This window comes from Macaca thibetana, chromosome 11, assembly GCF_024542745.1.
Source record: "Macaca thibetana thibetana isolate TM-01 chromosome 11, ASM2454274v1, whole genome shotgun sequence".
In the NCBI taxonomy this organism is placed as follows: Eukaryota; Metazoa; Chordata; class Mammalia; order Primates; family Cercopithecidae; genus Macaca; species Macaca thibetana.
This window is the reverse complement of record NC_065588.1, coordinates 28,435,842-28,459,188: the sequence shown is the minus strand read 5'-3', so window position 1 is coordinate 28,459,188 and position 23,347 is coordinate 28,435,842. Positions and strand designations below refer to the sequence as shown.

The following is a 23,347-nucleotide window of genomic DNA, read 5'->3' as shown; positions in this document are numbered from 1 at the left end:
TCTGCATCTGTAGGTACAGAATCCAGGGATTTAACCAACTGGGGGGAAAAAAGTATTCAGAAGAAATAAATTGCAACTGTGCTGAACATATATAGACTTCTTCTCTTGTTATTATTATATTGTATTATTATAATACAATATAACAACAATTTACACAGCATTCACATTGTATTAGGTATTATAACTAACCTAGAGATGATTTAAAGTGTACAGGAGGATGTGCACAGGTTATATGCAAATACTATGCCATTTTATATCATGAACTTGAGCATTTATGGATTTTGGTATCTAAGGGAGGTCCTGGAGCCAAGCCCTCACAGATACCGAGGGACAACTGTATTTAGAATAAATGTTTAACTTTGCACAATGGCAGTATCATAGCCAACGAGGTTTATCCAAGGCGGAATTATTGCTGACAGAATAGATGTTTGCTTAAGAGACTTTATGCAGAATCTTGAGAATGTAAGCAACTAAATTTAAGGTGGAAACTTCTAATCCATTTTTTGGCATTAATACTTTTTTCCTGCTGCAAATCTGTTTAATGGTTTGCTAATTTGCTTAAATCATGGAACTATTTTTACATTTATAAGCATAATTTTTTTATTTTCTATGTGCTAAAATATTTGAAGTTTATTTGCTTAAATTCACCAAAACAGTTTACTTGATTTTTCTTTTGAAAACATTTTAAATTACCAAACTAACTGTTTACAAATTCTAAATATCTTAAAAAACATTTGGAACAGAAAAATTCATTTTACTTACCGAGTCAAGTCTAAGATGCATATTCCATTACACCTTAAGATTTCTGAATTAGGTGGTCTTAAAATCTAATTTAGTCTTTTCCGTCCCCTCAAAACCTATCAGTAAATTGACAGCGTTCCTTAAACATCCTCATCTTGGACTTGAGGAAGTACTAGCATCTACTTTAAATGTCTACTACTGTGGATGATGACTAATGTAGCAAGGAGGAAGAAAAACATTCTCACTGGCATCAATTAGTTTGTGGGATTTTGAAAATGATATTCTCCCAATGACTTCAAAACTGTTTCATTCAGTTCCAATAAATAAAGTGACAATTTGATTTTCTCAATTATTAGAACAGGGATAAGAAAATGACATAAGCCCCTTAAAATAAAAGCCAGCACAGAATTTCAAAAAACTGTACCTCTATTAATTCTCATAACTGCCTCTAATTCTTGGCATTTTTTGAGACTAAAATGTCATTAATTTTCTCATTGCTACTGTTATTCAGTAACAAATAATTGAAAAAGAAATTTTTTTGGAGACAGAGTTTGGCTCTGTCACTGAGGTTAGAGTGCAGTGGTACAATCATACATAGCTCACTGCAATCTCAACTCCTGGGCTCAAGCAATCCTTTTGTCTCAGCCTCCCAAATAGCTAGGACAACAGGTGCACACACCATGCCCACCAGGTAATTTTGTTTTGTTTTGTTTTTTTGAGAAACAGGGTCTCACTAAGTTGCCCAGGCTGGTCTCGATTACCTGCGTTCAAGCAATCCTCCTGCCAAGCCTCCCAAAGTGTTGGAACTACAGGTGTGAATGACTGCACTAATATTCAAATTATTAAGTTGTATATTTTCCCCCCATGGTTAGGAAAGTAATAAAGAAATTGTTTTTGTTTCTATTAAAAACTGCATATTTAGGTGATAAAATTAATAAAATTTGTATACTCTTCTCATTGTTTAAATGGTATCAAATAAGCTAGTTTTTTTAATTAAAAAAACAGTTAAAGCTATTTTCATTTTTAAAAATAAATTTTTATTTTTGTGAAATGGCCCTTATTTTATTTAAGTTGCTAACTGCTAATCAGAGAATAAAGACAGTGAATGAGGATAAACAGTATAAAAGTGAAACGTTTATTCTATAAATCAATACTTTGGTAAGGAAAGAAATTACTTAAGGTGCTTATTAGGAACATCAATCATGGTGTTGGTAATCAGTATCTGCAAATACTGATAAAAAAAGGTACAAATACAAGTTATATGTTTCAGTGCACAGAATCAAATAAGTAGTAACTCTACAGATATGCTTGTAATCACCGCACTCACCCTACACACGGACATAAAACTAGTTCATCATCTTCTCTTAAAAAACAAACAAAAAAAAAACATGAAGCTTGTCAAATTTAGTGGCTCTTAGGCAAATGTATGATCAATTTTCTATAAAACTCAAGGTGAAAATAAACAATAAAAAACTACTTGAAAAAATCATTATTCTCCAAACATTTTTTTCATTTCAACAATTCTTACACAGACACCCATAAGTGCTTAATAATAGTACACAAAAATAAATAAAATATGTTTCAAGTTTTATTTAAGTTTTTTTATTGCTATGAGATTGAGAACGCCAAGTCCCAGTAATCTACTACTAATTCCGTAAAAAATAAGCATTCTCAGGGAAAGCATGTGTTTAATCCTTCTCACCACACATAATTCCCTTTAATAGCAATCAGCAGCAAAAAGAATCTAAGAATACAGTATTAACAAAGGTATGGTTTTTAGATGTCTCAAAAATCCCTCAGAGAACGCATTTTTTAAAAAAATAGAAGCACAAACTGAGATATTTCTATCACAAATCTATATCTCACAATATCCCTTACGAATGCCAAAATATGAACAGGTGAGACAAACCATCAATAGTCCTAAGACGTGTATGGCATCCGAATCTGTGCAGGAAAAAAGATAAAAGTAATAGGACATCAGGCAGACATGAAAACTCTGAAATGGCTGACAGAAACTCACTGGAGAGGTCAGCATGCCAAGATAAGAACAGTAGCTGAAACTGAGAGAAGTCTACACAATTTCAGGTAAGTACAAGTGGTCTTCAATAAGGAGTCAATGGGCGAAAAAAACTCTAAATACTTTCAAGATAAAGCCCCACACTGAGGATACATGGTTGGGAAAATCCAAATTGACCAAACCGGAGACAATAGAGAGAGAAGAAAAAGAGGATCAAGATAAAAGTGGAAGAAGTAAATGAAGTCAGAAAATTATAAAATGTTGTTACCATATTTTTTAATCAGACAAAAACATAGGATTTTAAAATGAGAGAAAACACTATCTTAAATGACTCATTTAAGAAGTTTAAGAGAACTAATTTCATGTAAAAACAACAGAAGAGCATTAGTTGAATCCCATACAATGCTATTATATGAAAAAAGAAGGAACAGAATGACAGCCCTACAGAAAATAAAAGCATAACCAAAAAAAAAAAAAAAAAAAAAAATTGGTGTGAGTTGGCTGAAAGTAAAAATAAATAAATAAAATAAAAAGAAAAATTAAAAACAACACAAAGTGAGCTAAAAGATACTCAGAAAATGATAAAATAGATTAAACAACATAAAACAAAGTTAGAACAACTCAGAAATGATGAGAGATTTTAGAAAAGAATTATGACAGAATAAATCATTTCAGAAATGATTATGTAAACTAAAGAATAAAAGGGGGAGCAAATTTTAGATCAAAAAAAACGAAGCAATAAAAAGGAGTCAAGTTTTAGACAAATGTAGAAGGCAAAGACTATCCAACATACAAATAACAGGCACACCATAAGGAAGACAGTCAGAGAATAAAACAAACATTAAATTTATAACGTAATAACTTCTTAAAACTGTAAAGTAAGAAAGTGAAACTACATATATTAGAAAGACATATTGTAAACCTAGAGGAATCAACCAAAAATAACCAAAACCAGGATATAACAAGAAACTGGAAAAAGAATTAGATTGGTATTAGACTTTGACAGCAATGTTTTATGATACAAGAAAATCAAGTATTTCAGATGTTCATAGAATAAAGAATTTCTATATGAGTCACTGTGAAAAGGCCTCCAAGAAATAATCTTAACTAAATAAATATTTAGTACACTATTATCTAAATAAGACAGAAGGAAGGAGAGATATGTATATTTCTGATCGGCTTTGGTTTGCATTATAAAATACAAGGATACAAAAAAAAAAACAGGAATTATCTGTTGAGGGGGAAAAAAGAACTAGGTGGATATAGCAGAGGATGAGGTGTAGACTTTTCACTATATGCCCTTATTTACTATATGCAGTTTTTGATGTTTGAATCACTTGAATACATTAACTGGCGTGAGCCAGTAACTTAGTATTTTTTGAAACTTTCCTGGAAATTATAATGTGAGCCTGGATTGAAGATTAGTGTTCTAAAATTTAAGGAAGTCAAATGAGTGAAGCAAAACAAATGAAATGCAGAAATTCATGAAAACTACTGTATAAAGCAAAATTTTCAAGTTTACTACTTGGACCTGAAAGTCTTATTTTTAAGAATATGCAAGGCCAGATGTGGTGGCTCAAACCTGTAATCCCAGTATTTTGGAAGGCCAAGGTGGGCAGATCACCTGAGGTCAGGAGTTCAAAACAACCTGGTGAACACGGCGAGATCCCGTTTCTACCAAAGACACAAAAATTAGCAGGGTGTGGTAGTGCATGCCTGTAATTCCAGCTACTTGGGAGGCTGAAGCACAAGGATCACTTGAACCCAGGAGGTGGAGGTTGCAGTGAGCCAAGATCTTGCCACTGACTCCAACCTAGGCAACAAGAGCGAAACTCCTTCTCAAAAAAAAAAAAGAATATATAACTGACACATTAAGTAAAATATCCTTAACATGTTCTTTTTATGTAAATAATTCTACCTGTTTGTTTTGGATAAACTTTCTAGACTACACAGACATGTTTTAACGAATGTAAATGCTTATTATGGCAATGTTTATTATTCTAATACAGCTTGACAAAGAGGTCTTCCAAATTTTCATGTTTAACCTATGGATTGAATAATTCAATCATTCAATTAGCTTTGAAATAAGAAAGAAAATACTTGACCATATCTCACAATGATTCATCTCTCACAGTGACTCTCCTTTTATAAGGCCTGTGAAGAGGATAGGATTCCTAACAACAGAAATACATACATTTCCCAACATCAAATCTAATATAAAATATAATACTAAAAGAAATGCATGTAAAACCAACTAAAACATAAAATCCTTATTCTTCTTTCATTTTTTACAAACATTCCATTTATTAATTACTCTTTCTCTTGTCAGACTAAAATTCTGACAAAAATACATCTTCACAGTGTTTAGTCATGCCAAAAAATGTGTGAATAAACAGAATGTCTTCAAGTGATGTTTAATGTATACTAACATTTCCTTCAGCATTTTCCAGTCCTACATAAGACCACACACTATATTTTGGGTTACCTAGGCATAACTGCTAAATTCTCTACATACCAGATCATCAAGCTAACTATTCTAGGCAGTCAAGCAACTGATCTAATCTACCCCTTAACCAAATTTATAAAGCACAATTATTATAGTAGCCTCTTGCCAAGTGCTCAATGTCCAATACCTGATTAGTACTTATTTTTAAAGAGTACATGAAAAAATTGAGATTAATATCTACTGGTACTTAAGTAATACAATCTGTGAAATTAGCAACAGAATGTAAGTAGTAGTCTAGGGCTGTATAAATCCATTTATTAGGTAAATGTAAGGTCCTCTGAAACACTTTATTTTCATAAAACAGTACTTTTTTTTTTTAAATTAAATTCTCAAGCCAAATAATCAAGCTGCTATAGCCAGGAGGCACTGCAATAGAAAATGGAATGTGAAAGAATAGGTCCAGTCTTTAAAAAGCTTACCAAAAGAACTCCCAAAGTTAGCCACAGATACCAATACTGACGACTATCAAAGATAATAATTTTATAACCAGCTGTGTCTGGTTACTGAATTTTTAGAAATGTGGCAGCATGAGGACATGTGCTATCTGATGAGCTGCCAAGTTTCCTAAGTGCTTGTCACAGGTGTTGACCCACTTGTTACAGAAGTCAAAGAAAGGACACAAAAGGGATTGGAATCCATGCTGTACTAAAATGAGGAGTTCTCTATTCAAGTTTTGTGAAAGTCCTTTAAATAGTTATTTCTGATAAATGCAGCATGACTCACTTTTCTTCCTCTGGTTAGGCTACACACCCTGGACAGAACAGGAAAAGGGGACATAGCACACACCCCCATTGTACTATAGAGTTCACAGTATTTATTTCCTTTTGTTATGGCACATTCACGCCTCCCCACCTATCCTGGTAATCAGACCATATCACATAAAATAACACTGTTAGAATTCTCTGTAATCATTAATGTTGTCTTTAAAAAGTTTGTTTAAAGGTTTTACAAACATTCCATTTATTAATTACTCTCTCTTGTCAGAATAAAATTCTGACAAAGATACATCCAAACCCTAGCCTAAGTAGAGGGGTATATTTTTCAAAATTGAAAATTCAGAGCCCAGTATTCTGAAATCAGGTGAAAATATTGAGAATTTTCATGGTGAGAAATAGCTATAAATTTTATTTTCCTTTTTCTATATTGTCCACATTTTCCAGACTAAACATACTATTTTTATAAATACATACACATACTAACATTTCTTAAGGAGAAAGACTTCTCAGCTAATTTAATCTAGCATTACCTTACTGGACTCCTAAATGTTGTGCTTTATTTAGGATACCACAGAGATGCAGGCACCAGTATATTGTTCCTGTCATCACAAATAACTCTTTTCATTTAATTAAGCTCCACAAACATTTAAAAGACCTGTATGTTAGATACCTTGATATTTAAAAATTGCCATATTCTACAGAAAATATGTCATAAATAAGACTCAATTATCTAGAGGATGACTGGCAGACCATAAATCCAAACAAGAAATTTAATATATATATTCATTGTTTGTATTAGTCCATTTTCACACTGCTGATAAAGACATACCCGAGACTAGACAACTTATAAAAGAAAGAGGTTTAATGGACTCAACAGTTCCACTTGGCTGAGGAGGCCTGACAATCATGACGGAAGGTAAAAGGCACATCTCACATGGCAGCAGACAAAAGAAGAGAACTTGTGCAGGGAAATTTCCCTTTATAAAGCCATCAGATCTCATGAGACATTTACTATCATGAGAATTGCACAAGAAAGACACACTCCCGTGATTCAATTATCTCCCATTATGTCCTTCCCACAACATGTGGGAATTATGAAAGCTACAATTCAAGATAAGATTTGGGTGGGGACACAGCCAAACCATATCACTATTTAAAAACTCACTTTGCTAATATTTCATCCTATAAATATTTAACATACAGTAGCCTCCTTTGACACTCACAAATTTAATCACATCTCCTATTCCTAAGAAATTATTAGGTAGAAACGACTTTGTGTTAGTTTGAAAAAAAAAGCCCACAACCCTCAGAAAGAACTGGATTGCAGAAAGGTCAAATAGGAAAGCCTAAGATTTCTAAATTCTTCCTGAATCAGGTATTTACAGCACAATGTAAATGTTTCTGTTGAAAATACTCTTTCAGAATATCTAACACATACTCATATATATGCACAAACTTAGTAAATATAAAGCAGATAAAAAGATTTATGTATTATCTCCCATTTTGAATTATCCATATATTTTTATCCATCCTTCCTCTATCTAGAATGACTCCATAGGAGCTCATTAGTTTCCCCCGCCCCCCTAAAAAAACTGACTCAAAGTTACCTGTTTCAAAATAATGTTTTGATATCAATTTCCTGATGTAGCTACAACAAAGAATACCTAAAATTTAAAAGGTTGCTTTCTATCTCACTTTCAGATTAAAGTTGAAAAGACATACTTTTCCCTATTTCTGTCAATAAATACAGCTAAAAAGTTTGGACATTTTATTAAAACAAATATAAGAGGATTCTGGAACGCAGAGGGAAGGCAGACCGACTAGGGACCTAGGAATCCAAGGAATGACAAAGCAGTGAGTTCTGTGAGTTTTCTTTTAGCCTCACATATCCCAAACTAGGGAGTGGAATAGCCAGCAACCAGGAAACACCAATAGGCACAAAAGCCCCAATAAAAGCCAATCCTCTGTAGCAAAAGGGCCATGAAAGGCACAATTTAGCAAGACAGAAAGCTTTTAGACAATAAACACCCCAGACCAACCAAATACCACGAAAAAAAAAAATGGCCCTAACTTTGAAACTTTTAATCAATAGTAACCAATGACTCAAACAAAATACCTTCTTCTAAATAGTCATAGTGTAGGCCTATTGAATAATGTCCCCATAGGACACTGAAAAGATACACTGCTCACCTTTTTCCTTATTTCCAAGTTTCACCTTTATTTTTAAACCACCTCTGTCACAAAAGGCCAAGTACCGAGCCTAGATTTCCACTCTTGCACAGCAACAATGAAGTGCCCATAGATGACCTTGATGTGGTATCAGAGAAAACTAAGTGGTTGTGAAGACAGTTTTAGGACTTCTACCCCCATCCAAAAGGAAAAAAACTCTCTCACCCTCCATTCCTGTGTCAGAGGAAGCTGAGTGGGAAGCCAGAACTTTTATAACTATCCAGAGGTAACAAGGTCGCCCCTAATCTCATGGTAAGGCACCCATGGAACAGTAAAAAGGTGCCTCTCCCCCTCCCAGCCAGGGACGCATCTGCTAAGGCCTGTGGGAGCCCTGAAATCCCACCTTATCCCAGGAGTAAGGCGGTATCCTTCCTATACAGGGAATCAAAGGGGGCTGAGTGGAGAACTTGTCATTTTACTTGCACCTCACATTAACAAAATAGTTAATCTTTTCCCAAACTATACAGTATCAGATGAGGCCTGCTACAATAAAAGATTTAAGTAAGATCCAAGGTGTCACGCAAAATACCCACAATATGCAGGATATAATTAAAAAACACTCATGATACTAAGAATCAGGAAAATCTCAACTTGGGCAAGAAAATACTATCAACGGTAACACTGAGATGATACTTTCCTAACAAGGATTTTAAAGCAACCATAATAAAAATGCTTCAGCAGGGAATTATGAACATGGTTGAAACAAACAGAATAGAAAGTTTCAGCACAGAATGGAAGACATGAAGGAGAGCCAAATGGAAATTTTAGAACTGAAAAATACGATAACCAAATAAAAAACAAAGAATTGGCACATGAAATGAATGGAAGGAACTGAGGATAGAAATCCTTTCCTCAGAGATGGATGGTACGGTGACATATAAACTGAACAGTATGCCTACTTTAACTTCGATTTGGCTATGAGACCTCCTGGTACATTTTTCTATAATTTATTTAGCCAAGGTGTTTAACACTCCATAAGTTACTCTTTTATTCCCATGCTATAAAAAGGAGAGAGAAGCCTATTGGTCCTAAAATGAAGTCATTGGAAAAAAATTTTCTTTGAAAGTATAGATTCCTATAAAACGAACTAGCTTTGAAGACTCAAGTCATCACTCCTAGATTATGACTATTAATAGTAAATGCAGTGAGACAACAATGATAATGCCAGATGGCATTTATATTAGTCATTAACGTAAAAACAACCCAAAGTGATAGATGTTAGGTTTTATATAGTCTCTCTGATATGTTACTGTTCCCATTTATAGATGGAAAAACTGAATTCTCAAAGATGTATGTCTCACTAAAGGGTCCAGAATAAGTCATTCAATGGAGACCAAAAAACACAGTTACCTCATTATTCAGTACTATGCCTTTTAATAAGCACCGTAAGTCCAAGGATGAGGTCAGTAAGTGTGGCTATACACAATGTAGTTAGTCCTTGGGGAGCAGGGTGCATGATATTAGTTCATCTACTGATTCATCCAACAGTACTCATCGAACATGCACTATATGCCAGGTACTACTGGCAAGGAAAAGTTCTAAATCTGAAGAAACTTACACTGTAATGGAGAAAAGGCAGAAAATAAACAAATCAAAATAAAACAACAGGTAGGAATAAGTGGTATGGGAAAGAAAAAAATAAAAAGGGCTAGGGAATGCTCAGCAAGTACATAGGGCCTTATTTTATACAGCATGATTAAGAAAAGCCTCCACAAGAGTAGCATTTGAGCAAATATCAGAATGAAGCTAGAGTTCAGCGAGAGCTGTTAAAAGTATAATTTTCAAAAAGTTAATCTGACTCACGTAAATACAAATTGAAGATATACTAAAGATTTATTTTGTTCATTTACTAATGAATTAATCATTTAAGACTGAACGAATGAGACATTAGGACTGGTTCAAGAAGCATTTGAAGAACAGGATTTATATAGGAAATTTAACAATGTAGTGTTAGACTAAAAGCACTGGGTTAGAGACAAAACTGGTTAATATCCTGTAAGACCGAATGAATAAGATGCTAGGACTGGTTCAAACTGCGTTTGAAGAACAGGATTTAGATAGGAAATTTAACAACATGAAGTGTTAGACTAAAAGCACTAGGTTAGAGACAAAACTTGTTAATATCCTACAGGGCAATTAATTATATTCTTTGAAGTTATCTTTTCTAACAAACAGAATTATTTGCATCTCTTCAGGGGAAAAAAATGCTATAAATTAACATGTAACTTCACTACATTCAAGAGTAAACAGTGAGTCAAATAAAGTACATTCTCCTAAGTATGCCTGAGGTGGGCACATTAAACAATGTCATCACAGGCGCTGAAAAGACACACTGCCTGCATTTTTCCTTATTTCCAAGTTTTGTATTTTTAAAAAACTGATCTACAGGAGGAACAACATTCCAGGGAGGGATACGTGAGTGAATCATGGATCATACCACTCCAACAGGCAAAGAATATCCTTCCCCACATATACTCACACATTCACCTATACCTTATTGTAAAGCTTGGTGTAAATAAATACCCGAGGGTAAACTGGAGAAGCTTGAAAATGTATATTGGAAAGAAAATAGGAATTGAGTCTGGGATCTGATTTGATTTACATTTTTGAAACACTACTCTTACCTGCTGAATTAAAAACTCATGATGGAAAAGAACAAGAGTGGAAGTTAGAAGACCACTTAGGAGACTATTACAGTGATTCAGGCAAATAAACAAATAAATATATGATTTGTCAAATGTAAAAGGTGCTAGGAAGAAAAATAAAGAAGACTATGATAAGGTGGATGAAGAGGATGTCAGCATTGTCTGGAAAGGCTTATCTGATAAAGTAATACTTGACCAGAGACTTGAAGGTTATAGAGAAAACCATGCAGGTATCTGAGGGAATCTGAGTACTCTGGTTATTAGGAAAAAGAAAAATGACTGAGGAAAAAGAGGCAAGGAAAAGACAGGAAGAAGGGACATAAGGGAACACAGAGCCTTGAAAACCAGTTTAAGGACTTGGCTTTTAGTGTGGGTAAGATAAGAAGCCACTGAAGGTTTCAGAACAGAAGAATGACATGACCAGCTTTAAATTTCAATCAGATCACAGTGGCTGCAATGGGGGGAATGGTCTGCGCGTGGGCAGTGACAAAAGCAAAAGGCTAGTAAGAATATACTTTAGTAATCCAAGGGAGAAATAATGATAATATACAATATGTTGACAGTGGTGACCATGATGATAAACGGTTGAAACCTGGATATTCTGAAGGTACAGCCAACAAATCCTGCTAAAGAAACAGACATTGAGTAAGTACAAAAAGGAATGTGCAAGTTTTAGTCTTAGCAATTAACAGCAAGGAGTTGTCATTTACTGTGTTAGGTTAGACTGTAGAATAAATAAATAAGGAAATTTAGGAAGGAGAAAAGGAGACAATTTATTTTAAAAAGTTAAATATCTCAGTTCTGGATTACAGGATTCTAAATGTAATTCAAATGTAATTATTATAACAAAACTTAGAATAAACAGTTCCCAAAATGTATCCATTAGAAACAGAGTATTTCTTACCAAATTGTTTGAACCTCAAACTACTAATCCTCGGGGCTGCTCACAAACTCGTATTTTTCAAAATGGGCGTCTTCCCATTAATTTAACCCATGTTAGTCAGTTTTATATATTTAAGCAAGTACTGATTCTTCATTCATAAGATACTCATTATGCACTTTTGGAAATTATAGCACATGCTTCATCAAAAGGCTTATATTTTAAATTTTAAGTTCAATCTCCTTACCTGAAGTTCTTTGTATCTATCTTGAAAAGAAATGGCCTCTTGCTCTTTTTCTTTTAGAAAGCCTTTTTCTAAGACATTATGCTTTTCCATCAATGATTCCACATCCTAAAACAAAAATCCAAATACAAGCTTTGTAATATTTAATGGCTTAAAATACATTTAGTTTTTTCAATGAACATATCAGAAAACATTTGTCAGAGAAAGAATCCATGGGAAGTATGGCTTAAAATCTAACAATATTATAAATTGTATGCTTCACTCTAATTTCTAGGACAATATCAAACATGGACATAACATTTACTCATTCCAACAAATGAATATGAGCACATCAACTAATTTCATCAACATAATCTATTTCTAGATACACTTTCTATAAATATGGTAAGCTCTTTTGACAGATATTTTCACAGGGAAAAATGCATAAGTAAAGAATTTACTAAAATGGCTGTATACCTAAGTACTCTTGTCAAATATCCCGTGATGCCTAACTTCCCATAGGGAAAAGTTGGTATCACAAAATTTCACCCCTTAATAAGAAATACAATATTATCTGCTTTCAAAGTAAATAAAAATAAACCAAAAAAAGAAAGCAATAGTTAGAAAAAACCTAGTAAAAGATGTTCATATCTTTAAAAGTACATATGTAAAATACATTTCTCATCAAAGGCTTTTCCAAGTGATTAGCTCATGACTGTTTTCAACCTACAGCCAAGGGAGAAAAGTATCTTCTTCCTCTGATGAGTTTTTAATCAGAGTTTGAGATTATATCAAGTTTCTAATATTTGCAAATCAAACTTTTTTAGGCAAATTTAAATATACCTTTTTAATTCTCTGTTTTTCTTCTTCAGATACTTTGAGTTTAATCTCCAGACTTGAAATTTTTTGCTGAAGCTGTATGTTAGATACATTGGCTCCAGGATCCTCAGAATCATTCACAAGGGCAATTGTTCCATTACTTTTTTCATCAGTTAAACCCAATGGAAAAAGTGAGATATCCAGATGAGTGTGTGTTGATTGCTGAATCTAAACCACATTACAAAAAAAAAAAAAAAAAAATACACAAGAGAGGAAAGTTTACACTATACCAATAATGAAAACATCCAAAGGGCACTAGAAACCACATTTGGAAAATTAAGTTGTTGAAAAGGTTCTGAAATTATTTCACCCTTTAAGTAAATCAAGAGAAGACCTCAAACTGTTACAACAACCCGATCTTTGCTGTAAGAAACAAAATTTCCTCTTAATTTTGAAATCTAAAGTATTCCTTAATTTGCTATCAATGCACTAAAAGACTTAAAACTTTTTCCTACACTTGAAAATGTATGAATAAGGATAGACATATCTGGTTGTTAACAGTTCTTAAAATTTACACACAGACCTAGAATTTGTTTATATTTTAAACTGTAAATCGAACTCTGAAATTTATCAATGACCTCTATTGATCATCACTGACTCGCAAAATTAACAGGTGACTCAAAATTGTGTACAACACTTTAGAAATTGGGACTACCTCCAGCAGCTAGCATAAGTGCTTGGTTTAAAAAATATTTGAATGAATAAACCTTATAACTGCTATATTTTTGGGTTTTACTCTAAAATTGAAATAGTTGCTTGTATACCTGAAAATATGTGGTAAGATTTGCTGAAAAGAGAAATACTTATTCTTCTTTGTATTATTTTCCCTTTTCAAGTTCAAGATTTGAAATGCAAAGCCAGGTAAAGTTTAATAAAAGAGATACTCATTTCATACTTTGGTAACTAAGGCTACTTAAATACTTTGCAATTGTGCCACGAAACACAAACATATTATCTAGTTTTTTTGAATTCTACGTATTAGCCTCAAAATTAGAATCTCTATTGCAGAAATACTGAAGCAGGGCGAGGCATTGCCTCACCGGGGAAGCAAGCAAGGGGGAAGGAAATACCACCTCACCAAATCTAGTCTTTTAGACAAATTGGCTAAAAAAGAAATTTAAAAAACATCAATTAAATTAGCAGGCAATTTTTTAAGTATGCACATCTCCTTTAAAAATATGCTTCTTGTCTTTACCTGTGCTTTAGGAATAGTCTGACTCACAATGCTATTTTCTGGTGTATTCTCTGGTGATGAAATAATGGCATCAGAAGAGAGGCAGCCAATGGCAGAAGAGTGGTCATGGTCCAGTACAATCTCAGGAGAAGATGGTGAAAGATGGACTCCAGATACTAAAAAAAAAAAAAAAACAATAACAAAAAGGATAGGATTATTAAAGAGAAAACAGGTTGAAGGGAAGAAAGCTGAAATAGAGTAAAAGAAAAGAGTAAGGAAAGTAAAAGCAATGAGAGTGAAAAATCAGCATTCTATGATAAAGAAAAGAATTTTAAACAGAATTTCATATCCCAGCCAAACTAAGTTTCATAAGTGAAGGAGAATAAAATCCTTTACAGATAAGCAAATCCTGCTTAGCAGATTTTGTCCCACCATTACTGCCTTACAAGAGATCCTGAAGGAAGCACTAAAAATGGAAAGGAACAACCGGTCATTGCAAAATCTATTTCTCAGGGCCTAATCTCTAAGAGGTAAAACTAGTGTTTTTAATTTAACATGACATTTCCATGTAAGATCCAGGCAAACAAAATAGTTTTATAAAGTCTTAGTGTAATAGTGCCATAAGAAGCACATTTCTAGCATAGAGAAAATACTCATATATATATATGAGTATATCATACATATGAGAAAATATATATATTATATATATAATATATTCATTCATTTCAGTCAGAAAAACCCATTTAATTTTTAAAAAAGCACTAGAGTGCCTACCAGTGCCAGTCATAGGAATTAGGGACTGAAGAGACACCAGTGAGCAATACAGATGCACCCATGTACTCAATGGCTTTACGACTCAGTAGGCAAGTCAACCAATTAATATTTATAACAATAAAATGAGTAAGGGAAAAAATCAATTACTTTGAAACATCTAATCCAACAATATCTATATTAAGGTCTTCTTTTGTAGAAGAAATGGATAATTTCCTGGACACTTACACTCTTCCAAGACTAAACCAGGAAGAAGTTGAATCCCTGAATAGACCAATAGCAGGCTCTGAAATTGAGGCAACAATTAATAGACAAATAAAAGAATTTGGTACACAACAAAAAAAAGAGAATTTTCATGCTAAAATAAAGTCAATTTAAGTTTGCTGAATTGTCCATACAGAAAAATAATAATTTTTCTTTGTCAATTAGCTTTTAAAAAATTAGATTGTGATTAGAGCTCAAATATAAAAGTTCTGAAAGGAAACACAAATATCAAGTATGACATAGGACAAAAGTACAGATATGAGCAAGATAAACAGGTCGTACATTTATTACTTGATTTTTAAATATTCTTTCTAAAAATTCAAATAAGTTTGTACTAGGTGTGTTAAAATTTAAGGAAAGTGAGTCATTTTTTTGGTAGTAGAAAGCTGAAACTGGATCCTTTCCTTACTCCTTATACGAAAATTAATTCAAGATGGATTAGAGACTTAAATGTTAGACCCTAATACCATAAAAATCCTAGAGGAAAACCTAGGTAGTACCATTCAGGACATAGGCATGGGCAAAGATTTCATGTCTAAAAACACCAAAAGCAACGGCAGCAAAAGCCAAAATTGACAAATGGGATCTCATTAAACTAAAGAAGCTTCTGCACAGCAAAAGACAACTACCATCAGAGTGACATAGGACAACCTACAGAGATATGGAGCAAAGAAAAATCTCATCACTTGATTTCTACTAAAAAACCAAAATAAGTTTGTACTAAAGGCAATCTTAATAAGTTAAAATTTAAGGAAAGTGAGGTCCATTTTGCACTTTGGCTGGGATTGTAAAGCCCCATTCATACATTTTGCTTTCTAAACTATAAAGACCTTTATTCCACATTGGCATCAGTAGCAACGTCAGTGAAGTTCTACCATAAACTCTGGAAGGCAGTTCACAATGGAAATTGCATGTTTCCCTGAAGAAAGACATTTATAAGGCTGTTAGATATAAACAAAATAACAAATACATCAATTTGTGATTGATATTCTAAGAATTCAATTATCTTAAATAAATTTTTATTATGTAGCAATATTGCATTTTTGAGACATTATGTGTCATACTATATAATTAATATAGTCTAGCTTCACCCATAGGCTTTTTTTTTTTTTTTTTTTTTTTTTTGAGACAGAGTCTCGTTCTGTTGCCCAGGCTGGAGTGCAGTGGTGCAATCTCAGCTCACTGCAACCTCGGCCTCCTGGGTTCACAACATTCTCCTGCCTCAGCCTCCAGAGTAGCTGGTACTACAGGCACCCGCCACCACGCCCGGCTAACTTTTTACGACTCAGTAGGCAAGTCAACCAATTAATATTTATAACAATAAAATGAGTAAGGGAAAAAATCAATTACTTTGAAACAACTAATCCAACAATATCTACATTAAAAAACAATAATTTTTCATTTGTCAATTATGCTTTTAAAAAATTAATTGTGAATAGAGTAAAAGGTTCTGAAAGGAAAAAAATCATTGTAAATAGGACTAAATGTACTGATTGAGCAAGATAAACAGGTTCTTTGATTTTTTAAATATTTCTTTCTAAAAATTCAAATAGTTTGTACTAAGGTGTGTTTTAAAATTTAAGGAAAGTGAAGGCTCATTTTTTGGTATTTTTAGTAGAGACAGGGTTTCAGCATGTTAGACAGGATGGTTTCGATCTCCTGACCCCGTGATCCGCATGCCCCAGCCTCCCAAAGTGCTGGGATTACAGGCATGAGCCACCGCACCTGGCCAGGCATTTCAATTCCTTTTTTATTTTTTTTTTAAAGACGGAATCTCACCCCATCTCCCAGGCTGGAGTACAATAGTGTAATCTCGGCTCACTGCAACTTCCACCTCCTGGGTTCTAGCAATTCTCCTGCCTCAGCCTCCCAAGTAGCTGGGATTACAGGCGCTCACCACCAAGCCCAGCTAACTTTTTGTATTTTTAGTAGAGACAGAGTTTCACCATGTTAGCCAGGATAGTCTCGATCTCCTGACCTCCTGACCTCCTGATCCACCCGCCTCGGCCTCCCAAAGAGCTAGGATTACAGGCATGAGCCACCGTGCCCGGCCAGGCATTTCAATTATTTAACTCAAATACAGAAAAGCGAAATTTTAATTCATGTTTGTACTTGGTATCCCTACTTCAGAAATTATGTTTTTCTAATCTTCACTATTCTATACAAGTATAATAGTGAAAGAGATTTCTTCAAAACATCAAAATATTCCCACTTCTAATTCTGCATCATAATTTAAAACAAAAATATTACTAATGAATTTTTAAAGGCATGAAAGTAACTAGTATAGTGGACTGAGAAGGAATACAGCCTTGTGGTTAAGAACATAGACTCTAGAACCACACTACCATACCAAGTATAGAACAATGGACAAGTTACTTAACTTCTCTGTGCTTCAGTGTCCTCATCTATAAAATGGGCAGAGATTTTGCTGATAAGGTTTAAATTGTGGAAAACATGTAAAGCATTTAGTATAGTGTTGATATTTTATTATTTTAAAGAATATTATTAAAATTTATTAAGCAAGTATGTTTATTTAAAGGTATATATGTGGCTGTGATCCTATATTCAAGAAACTATTAACAGTTTCATTCTGATCTAACAGCTATTTCAATATTTATGTATGTTATTCATATTTATAGGCATAAGATAAGATGCCATGCTGTCCCAAGTTAAATTCTTCTCCTGTAACATTAAATGTCCAAGTGTATCATATTAGGGAGAAAGGAGGGAAAGTGAGTAGAATACAGGAAGAATGGGAGCAAGTAAGAAGAAAAGAGGAAAAGAAAGAGATGAAAGGGAGAGGTTGAAAGAGGACAGTAGAGAGAGGGAATGAAGGTACCTAGAGTCTCATACTAACTAGTACTGTACTATGACCCTTTCTCTTCATAACCAAGTTCCTGAACAGTTCATAACCCCTGTCGCCATTTTCTTCTTCCTCGACCCAATCTTCATCACTCCACTGGATTTAAGATACTAGTTGTAATATTAGATACTATTAAATTAAATAAACACATCTGATCTTATCTTTCTTCAGTTCTTCAGAGAACATGATAATCACCCTCCATTTTTCTTAAAACTCCTCCTTTGGTCCCTGTTATATTTCTACCTAACACTTTGAATACCATTTTCTTGATTCCTTTTCAGACTCTTTCTCCAATAAACCTCAAGTTTCATTATTTCATATATCTGCTGATCTTCTCACTGCACAGAATATTCTGGATTACCACTTTCAAAATCCATTATTTAAATTACCACCTCTAAGCTAATGATACTCAATACATCTCCAGTATAAATCACTCTGCAGAAATCTAGATCTATACTCACCTTACTACCAGATTGTTTCATTCAGGTGTCCAACAGATATACCAAACCTGCCTATCATCTTATATAGACCTGCTTTGCTTCATGTTTTCCATCATGTTAATAATACCTCAAAAAACCATTTGCTCAAGCCAGAAATGATACCACTAAGTGCTAACTTCACTCCAGTCACACAGTATTACTAACATTCCCTGACTATGCCATGTTTCTTCAGTACCTCTGTGACCTCACAATATTATTCTCTAGGTAAAAGCCATAGGCATTAGAGTCAGAAATGGATTCAAATTCAAACATTAACAATTTATGCATTATGCAGCCTTAGGCAAATTACAATAACTCTTCTAAGCCAAAGTTTCCTCTTGTGAAAATGGGGAAATAAAGCTCAAAATGATGTTGTACAGCTTAAATGAGATAATGTATACCAACCACCTAGCTCAGTGACAGGGACATGGTAAGCATTCAGTAAATGGAAATTGTCACTGAAGTTTTAAGTTGGCAACATTCAAAACAAGCTTTTCTAGAAATCTTTTCACATCTATCCCATTATTCACTCAAGCACAAAATAATTCTAATTTTCCATTGTCTGTTAAGATACTACAAGATTTTTAAGAAATAGTGACAAACCATTGCATAACAATAAATGGGAAACATTTAAAGCAGTGATTAGAAACAAAACTTCATAGCACTGAACACTTCAATCAAAAAAACAATAAATTAAATTCCCAGCTCAAACTAAAAAAGAAACAAAAAAGAAAATTTAAAACGTAGAATAAGGAAAATAATAAAGATACTACAATCACTTAAGTAGATTAATAAGAAAAAAGGGTACATATAACTATTCAAAATCCTGGATTTCAAATGAAAATTAAACAAAATAGTAGCTAACAATAAAAGGGAAAGAACTCAAATATACAAAATTAAATGATAAGGAGAATATAGCTATTATAACAGAAGAAACTAGAAAGTAATAACGTTGGGTGGCACAAAGATGGCCGAATAGGAACAGCTCCAGTCTCCAGCTCCCAGCGTTAGCAACACAGTAGACAGGTGATTTCTGCACTTCTGACTGACGTACAGGGTTCATCTCACTGAGGCTTCTCGGACAGTGGGTGCTGGACAGTAGGTGCAGCCCAACGAGCGAGAGCCGAAGCAGGGCGAGGCATCACCTCACCCGGGAAGTGCAAGGAGGAAGGGAATTCTCTTTCCTAGCCAAGGGAAACCATGATAACACCTGGAAAATCAGGTTACTCCCACCCTAATACTGCACTTTAACAAGGGTCTTAGCAAATGGCACACCATGAGATTATATCCCGTGCCTCGCTGGGAGGATCCCATGCCCACAGAGCCTCCCTCATTGCTAGCACAGCAGTCTGAGATCTAACTGCAAGGCAGCAGCAAGGCTGGGGGAGGGGCGCCCGCCACTACTGCGGCTTAAGTAGGTAAACAAAGTGGCCAAGAAACTCCAACTGGGTGGAGGCCACCACAGCTCAAGGAAGCCGTCCTGCCTCTGTAGATCCACCTCTGTGGACAGGGCATAGCCAAACAAAAGGAAGCAGAAATCTCTGCAGATGAAAATGTCCCTGTCTGTCAGCTTTAAAGAGAGTAGTGTGGTTCTCCCAGCATGGAGTTTGAGATCTGAGAACGAACAGACTGCCTGCTCTAATGGGTCCCTGATCCCTGGGTAACCTAACTGGGAGACATCCCCCACTAGGCGCAGATTGACACCTCACAACTCACACGGCCGGGTACACCCCTGAGACAAAGCTTCCAGAGGAATGATCAGACAGCAATATTTGCTGTTCAGCAATACTCACTCTTCCGCAGCCTCTGCTGCTGATACCCAGGCAAACAGGGTCTAGAGTGGAACTCAAGCAAACTCCAACAGACCTGCAGCAGAGGGTCCTGACTGTTAGAAGGAAAACTAACAAACAGAAAGGACATCCACACCAAAAGCCCACCTTTACGTCACCATCATCAAAGACCAAAGGCAGACGAAACCACTAAGATGGGGAAAAACTAGTTCAAAAAAGCTGAAAATTCTAAAAATCAGAGCGCCTCTCCCCCTCCAAAGAAACACAGCTCCTCGCCAGCAATGGAACAAAGCTGCATGGAGAATGACTTTCACGAGTTGAGAGAACAAGGCTTCAGGCGATCAAACTTCTCCGAGCTAAAGAAGGAAGTACGAACCCGGCGCAAAGAAACTAAAAACCTTGAAAAACGAGTTGACAAATGGCTAACTAGAATAACCAATGTAGAGAAGCCCTTAAACGACCTGATTGAGATGAAAACCGTGACACAAGAACTACGTGACAAATGCACAAGCTTCAGTAACCGATTCCATCAACAGGATGGAAGGGTATCAGTGATTGAAGAGCAAATGAATGAAATGAAGCGAAAAGAGAAGTTTAGAGAAAAAAGAGTAAAAAGAAACGAACAAAGTCTCCAAGAAATATGAGACTATGTGAAAAGATCATATCTACGTCTCACTGGTGTACCTAGAAGTAACAGGGAGAATGGAACCAAGGTGGAAAACACTCTGCAGTATATTATCCAGAACTTCCCCAACCTAGCAAGGCAGGTCAACATTCAAATTCAGGAAATACAGAGAACTCAACAAAAATACTCCTCGAGAAGAGCACCAAAGTTGAAATGAAGGAAAAAATATTAAAGGCAGCCAGCAAGAAAGGTCGGGTTACTCACAAAGGGAAGCCCATCAGACTAACAGTGGATCTCTACACAGAAACTCTATAAGCCAAAAGAGAGTGGGGGCCGATACTCACCGTTCTTAAAGAAAAGAATGTTCAACCCAGAATTTCATATCCAGCCAAACTAAGTTTCATAAGTGAAGGAGAAATAAAATCCTTTACAGACAAGCAAATGCTGAGAGATTCTGTCACCACCAGATCTGCCCTACAAGAGCTCCTGAATGAAGCACTAAACATGGAAAGGAACAACAGGTACCAGTCACTGCAAAAACATGCCAAAGTGTAAAGACCATCGATGTCAGGAAGAAACTGCATCAACTAACGAGCAAAAAAACCAGCTAACATCTTAATTACAGGAACAAATTCACACATAACAAAAGTAACCTTGAATTTAAATTGGCTAAATGCTCCAATTAAAAGACACAGACTGGCAAATTGGATAGAGTTAAGACCCATCAGTGTGCTGTATTCAGGAGACCCATCTCGTGCAGACACACCCAAAGGCTCAAAATGAGGAAGATCTACCAAGCAAATGGAAAACAAAAAAAGCCAGAAGCTGCAATCCTAGTATCTGATAAAAGAGACTTTAAACCAACAAAGATCAAAAGAGACAAAGAAGGCCATTACATAATGGTAAAGGGATCAATTCAACAAGAAGAGCTAACTATCTTGAACATATATGCACCCAATACAGGTGGACCAGATTCAAAAGCAAATCCTTAGAGACTTACAAAGAGACTTAGACTCCCACAAAATAATAATGGGAGATTTCAACACCCCACTGTCAACATTAGACAGATCAACAAGGCAGAAAGTTAACAAGGATATCCAGGAATTGAACTCAACTATGCACCAAGGGGACCTAATAGACATCTACAGAACTCTCCACCCCAAATCCACAGAATAAACGTTCTTCCCAACACCACATTGAACTTATTCCAAAACTGACCACATAGTTAGAAGTAAAATACTCCTAGCAAATGCAAAATAACAGAAATTGTAACAAACTGTCTCTCAGACCACAGTGCAATCAAACTAGAACTCAGGACTAAGAAACTCAATCAAAACTGCTCAACTGCATGGAAACTGAACAACTGTTCCTGAATGACTACTAGGTACATAACGAAATGAAGGTAGAAATAAAGATCTTCTTTGAAACCAATGAGAACAAAGATACAACATACCAGAATCTCTGGGATACATTTAAAGCAGTGTGTAGAGGGAAATTTATAGCACTAAATGCCCAGAAGAGAAAGCAGAAAAGATCTAAAATTGACACACTAACATCACAAGTAAAAGAACTAGAGAAGCAGGAGCAAACACATCCAAAAGCTAGCAGAAGGCAAGAGATAACTAGGATCAGAGCAGAAATGAAGTAGATAGACACACAAAAAACCCTTCAAAAAAATCAATGAATCCAGAAGCTGGTTTTTTGAAAAGATCAACAAAATTGATAGACCACGAGCAAGACTAACAAAGAAGAAAAGAGAGAAGAATCAAATAGACACAATAAAAAATGATATAGGGGATATCACCACCGACCCCACAGAAATACAAACTACCATCAGAGAATACTATAAACACCTCTGCGCAAATAAACTAGAAAACCTAGAAGAAACGGGTAAATTCCTGGACACATACACTCACCCAGGACTAAACCAGGAAGACGCTGAATCCCTGAATAGACCAATAACAGGCTCTGAAATTGAGGCAATAATTAAGAGCCTAGCAACCAAAAAAAGTCCAGGACCAAACAGATTCACAGCCGAATTCTACCAGAGGTACAAGGAGGAGCTAGTACCATTCCTTCTGAAACTATTCCAATCAACAGAAAAAGAGGGAATCCCCCCTAACTCATTTTATGAGGCCAACATCATTCTGATACCAAAGCCTGGCAGACACACAACAACAAAAAAGAGAATTTTGGACCAATATCCCTGATGAACGTCGATGCAAAAATCCTCAATAAAATACTGGAAAACCGAATCCAGCAGCACATCAAAAAGCTTATCCACCATGATCAAGTGGGCTTCATCCCTGGGATGCAAGGCTGGTTCAACATATGCAAATCAACAAATGTAACCCAGCATATAAACAGAACCAAAGACAAAAACCACATGATTATCTCAATAGATGCAGAAAAGGCCTTTGACAAAATTCAACAGCCCTTCATGCTAAGAACTCTCAATAAATTCACTATTGATGGAACATATCTCAAAATCATAAGAGCTATTTATGACAAACCCACAGCCAATATCATACTGAATGGGAAAAAA

The 23,347-nt window shown here is 35.0% G+C and overlaps 1 protein-coding gene across 12 annotated transcripts in view; it reads right to left on the bottom strand.

Annotated features, from left to right (window-relative positions):
- CCDC91 (coiled-coil domain containing 91) overlaps positions 1-23,347 on the bottom strand; it is a 366,740-nt gene that overhangs the window by 231,630 nt on the left and 111,763 nt on the right. For 8 of the 12 annotated variants that reach the window (XM_050746729.1, XM_050746737.1, XM_050746730.1 and 5 more), the window contains 3 exons: positions 14,032-14,186; positions 12,801-13,004; positions 11,982-12,086 (listed from right to left, as the gene is read on the bottom strand). In XM_050746729.1, the coding sequence (XP_050602686.1) occupies positions 11,982-12,086; positions 12,801-13,004; positions 14,032-14,186 (464 nt within the window). Of the gene's footprint in view, positions 1-11,981; positions 12,087-12,800; positions 13,005-14,031; positions 14,187-15,875; positions 15,965-18,369; positions 19,037-23,347 lie in introns of those variants that run through there. The other 4 variants (XM_050746734.1, XM_050746735.1, XM_050746726.1 and 1 more) reach the window with 2 other exon arrangements.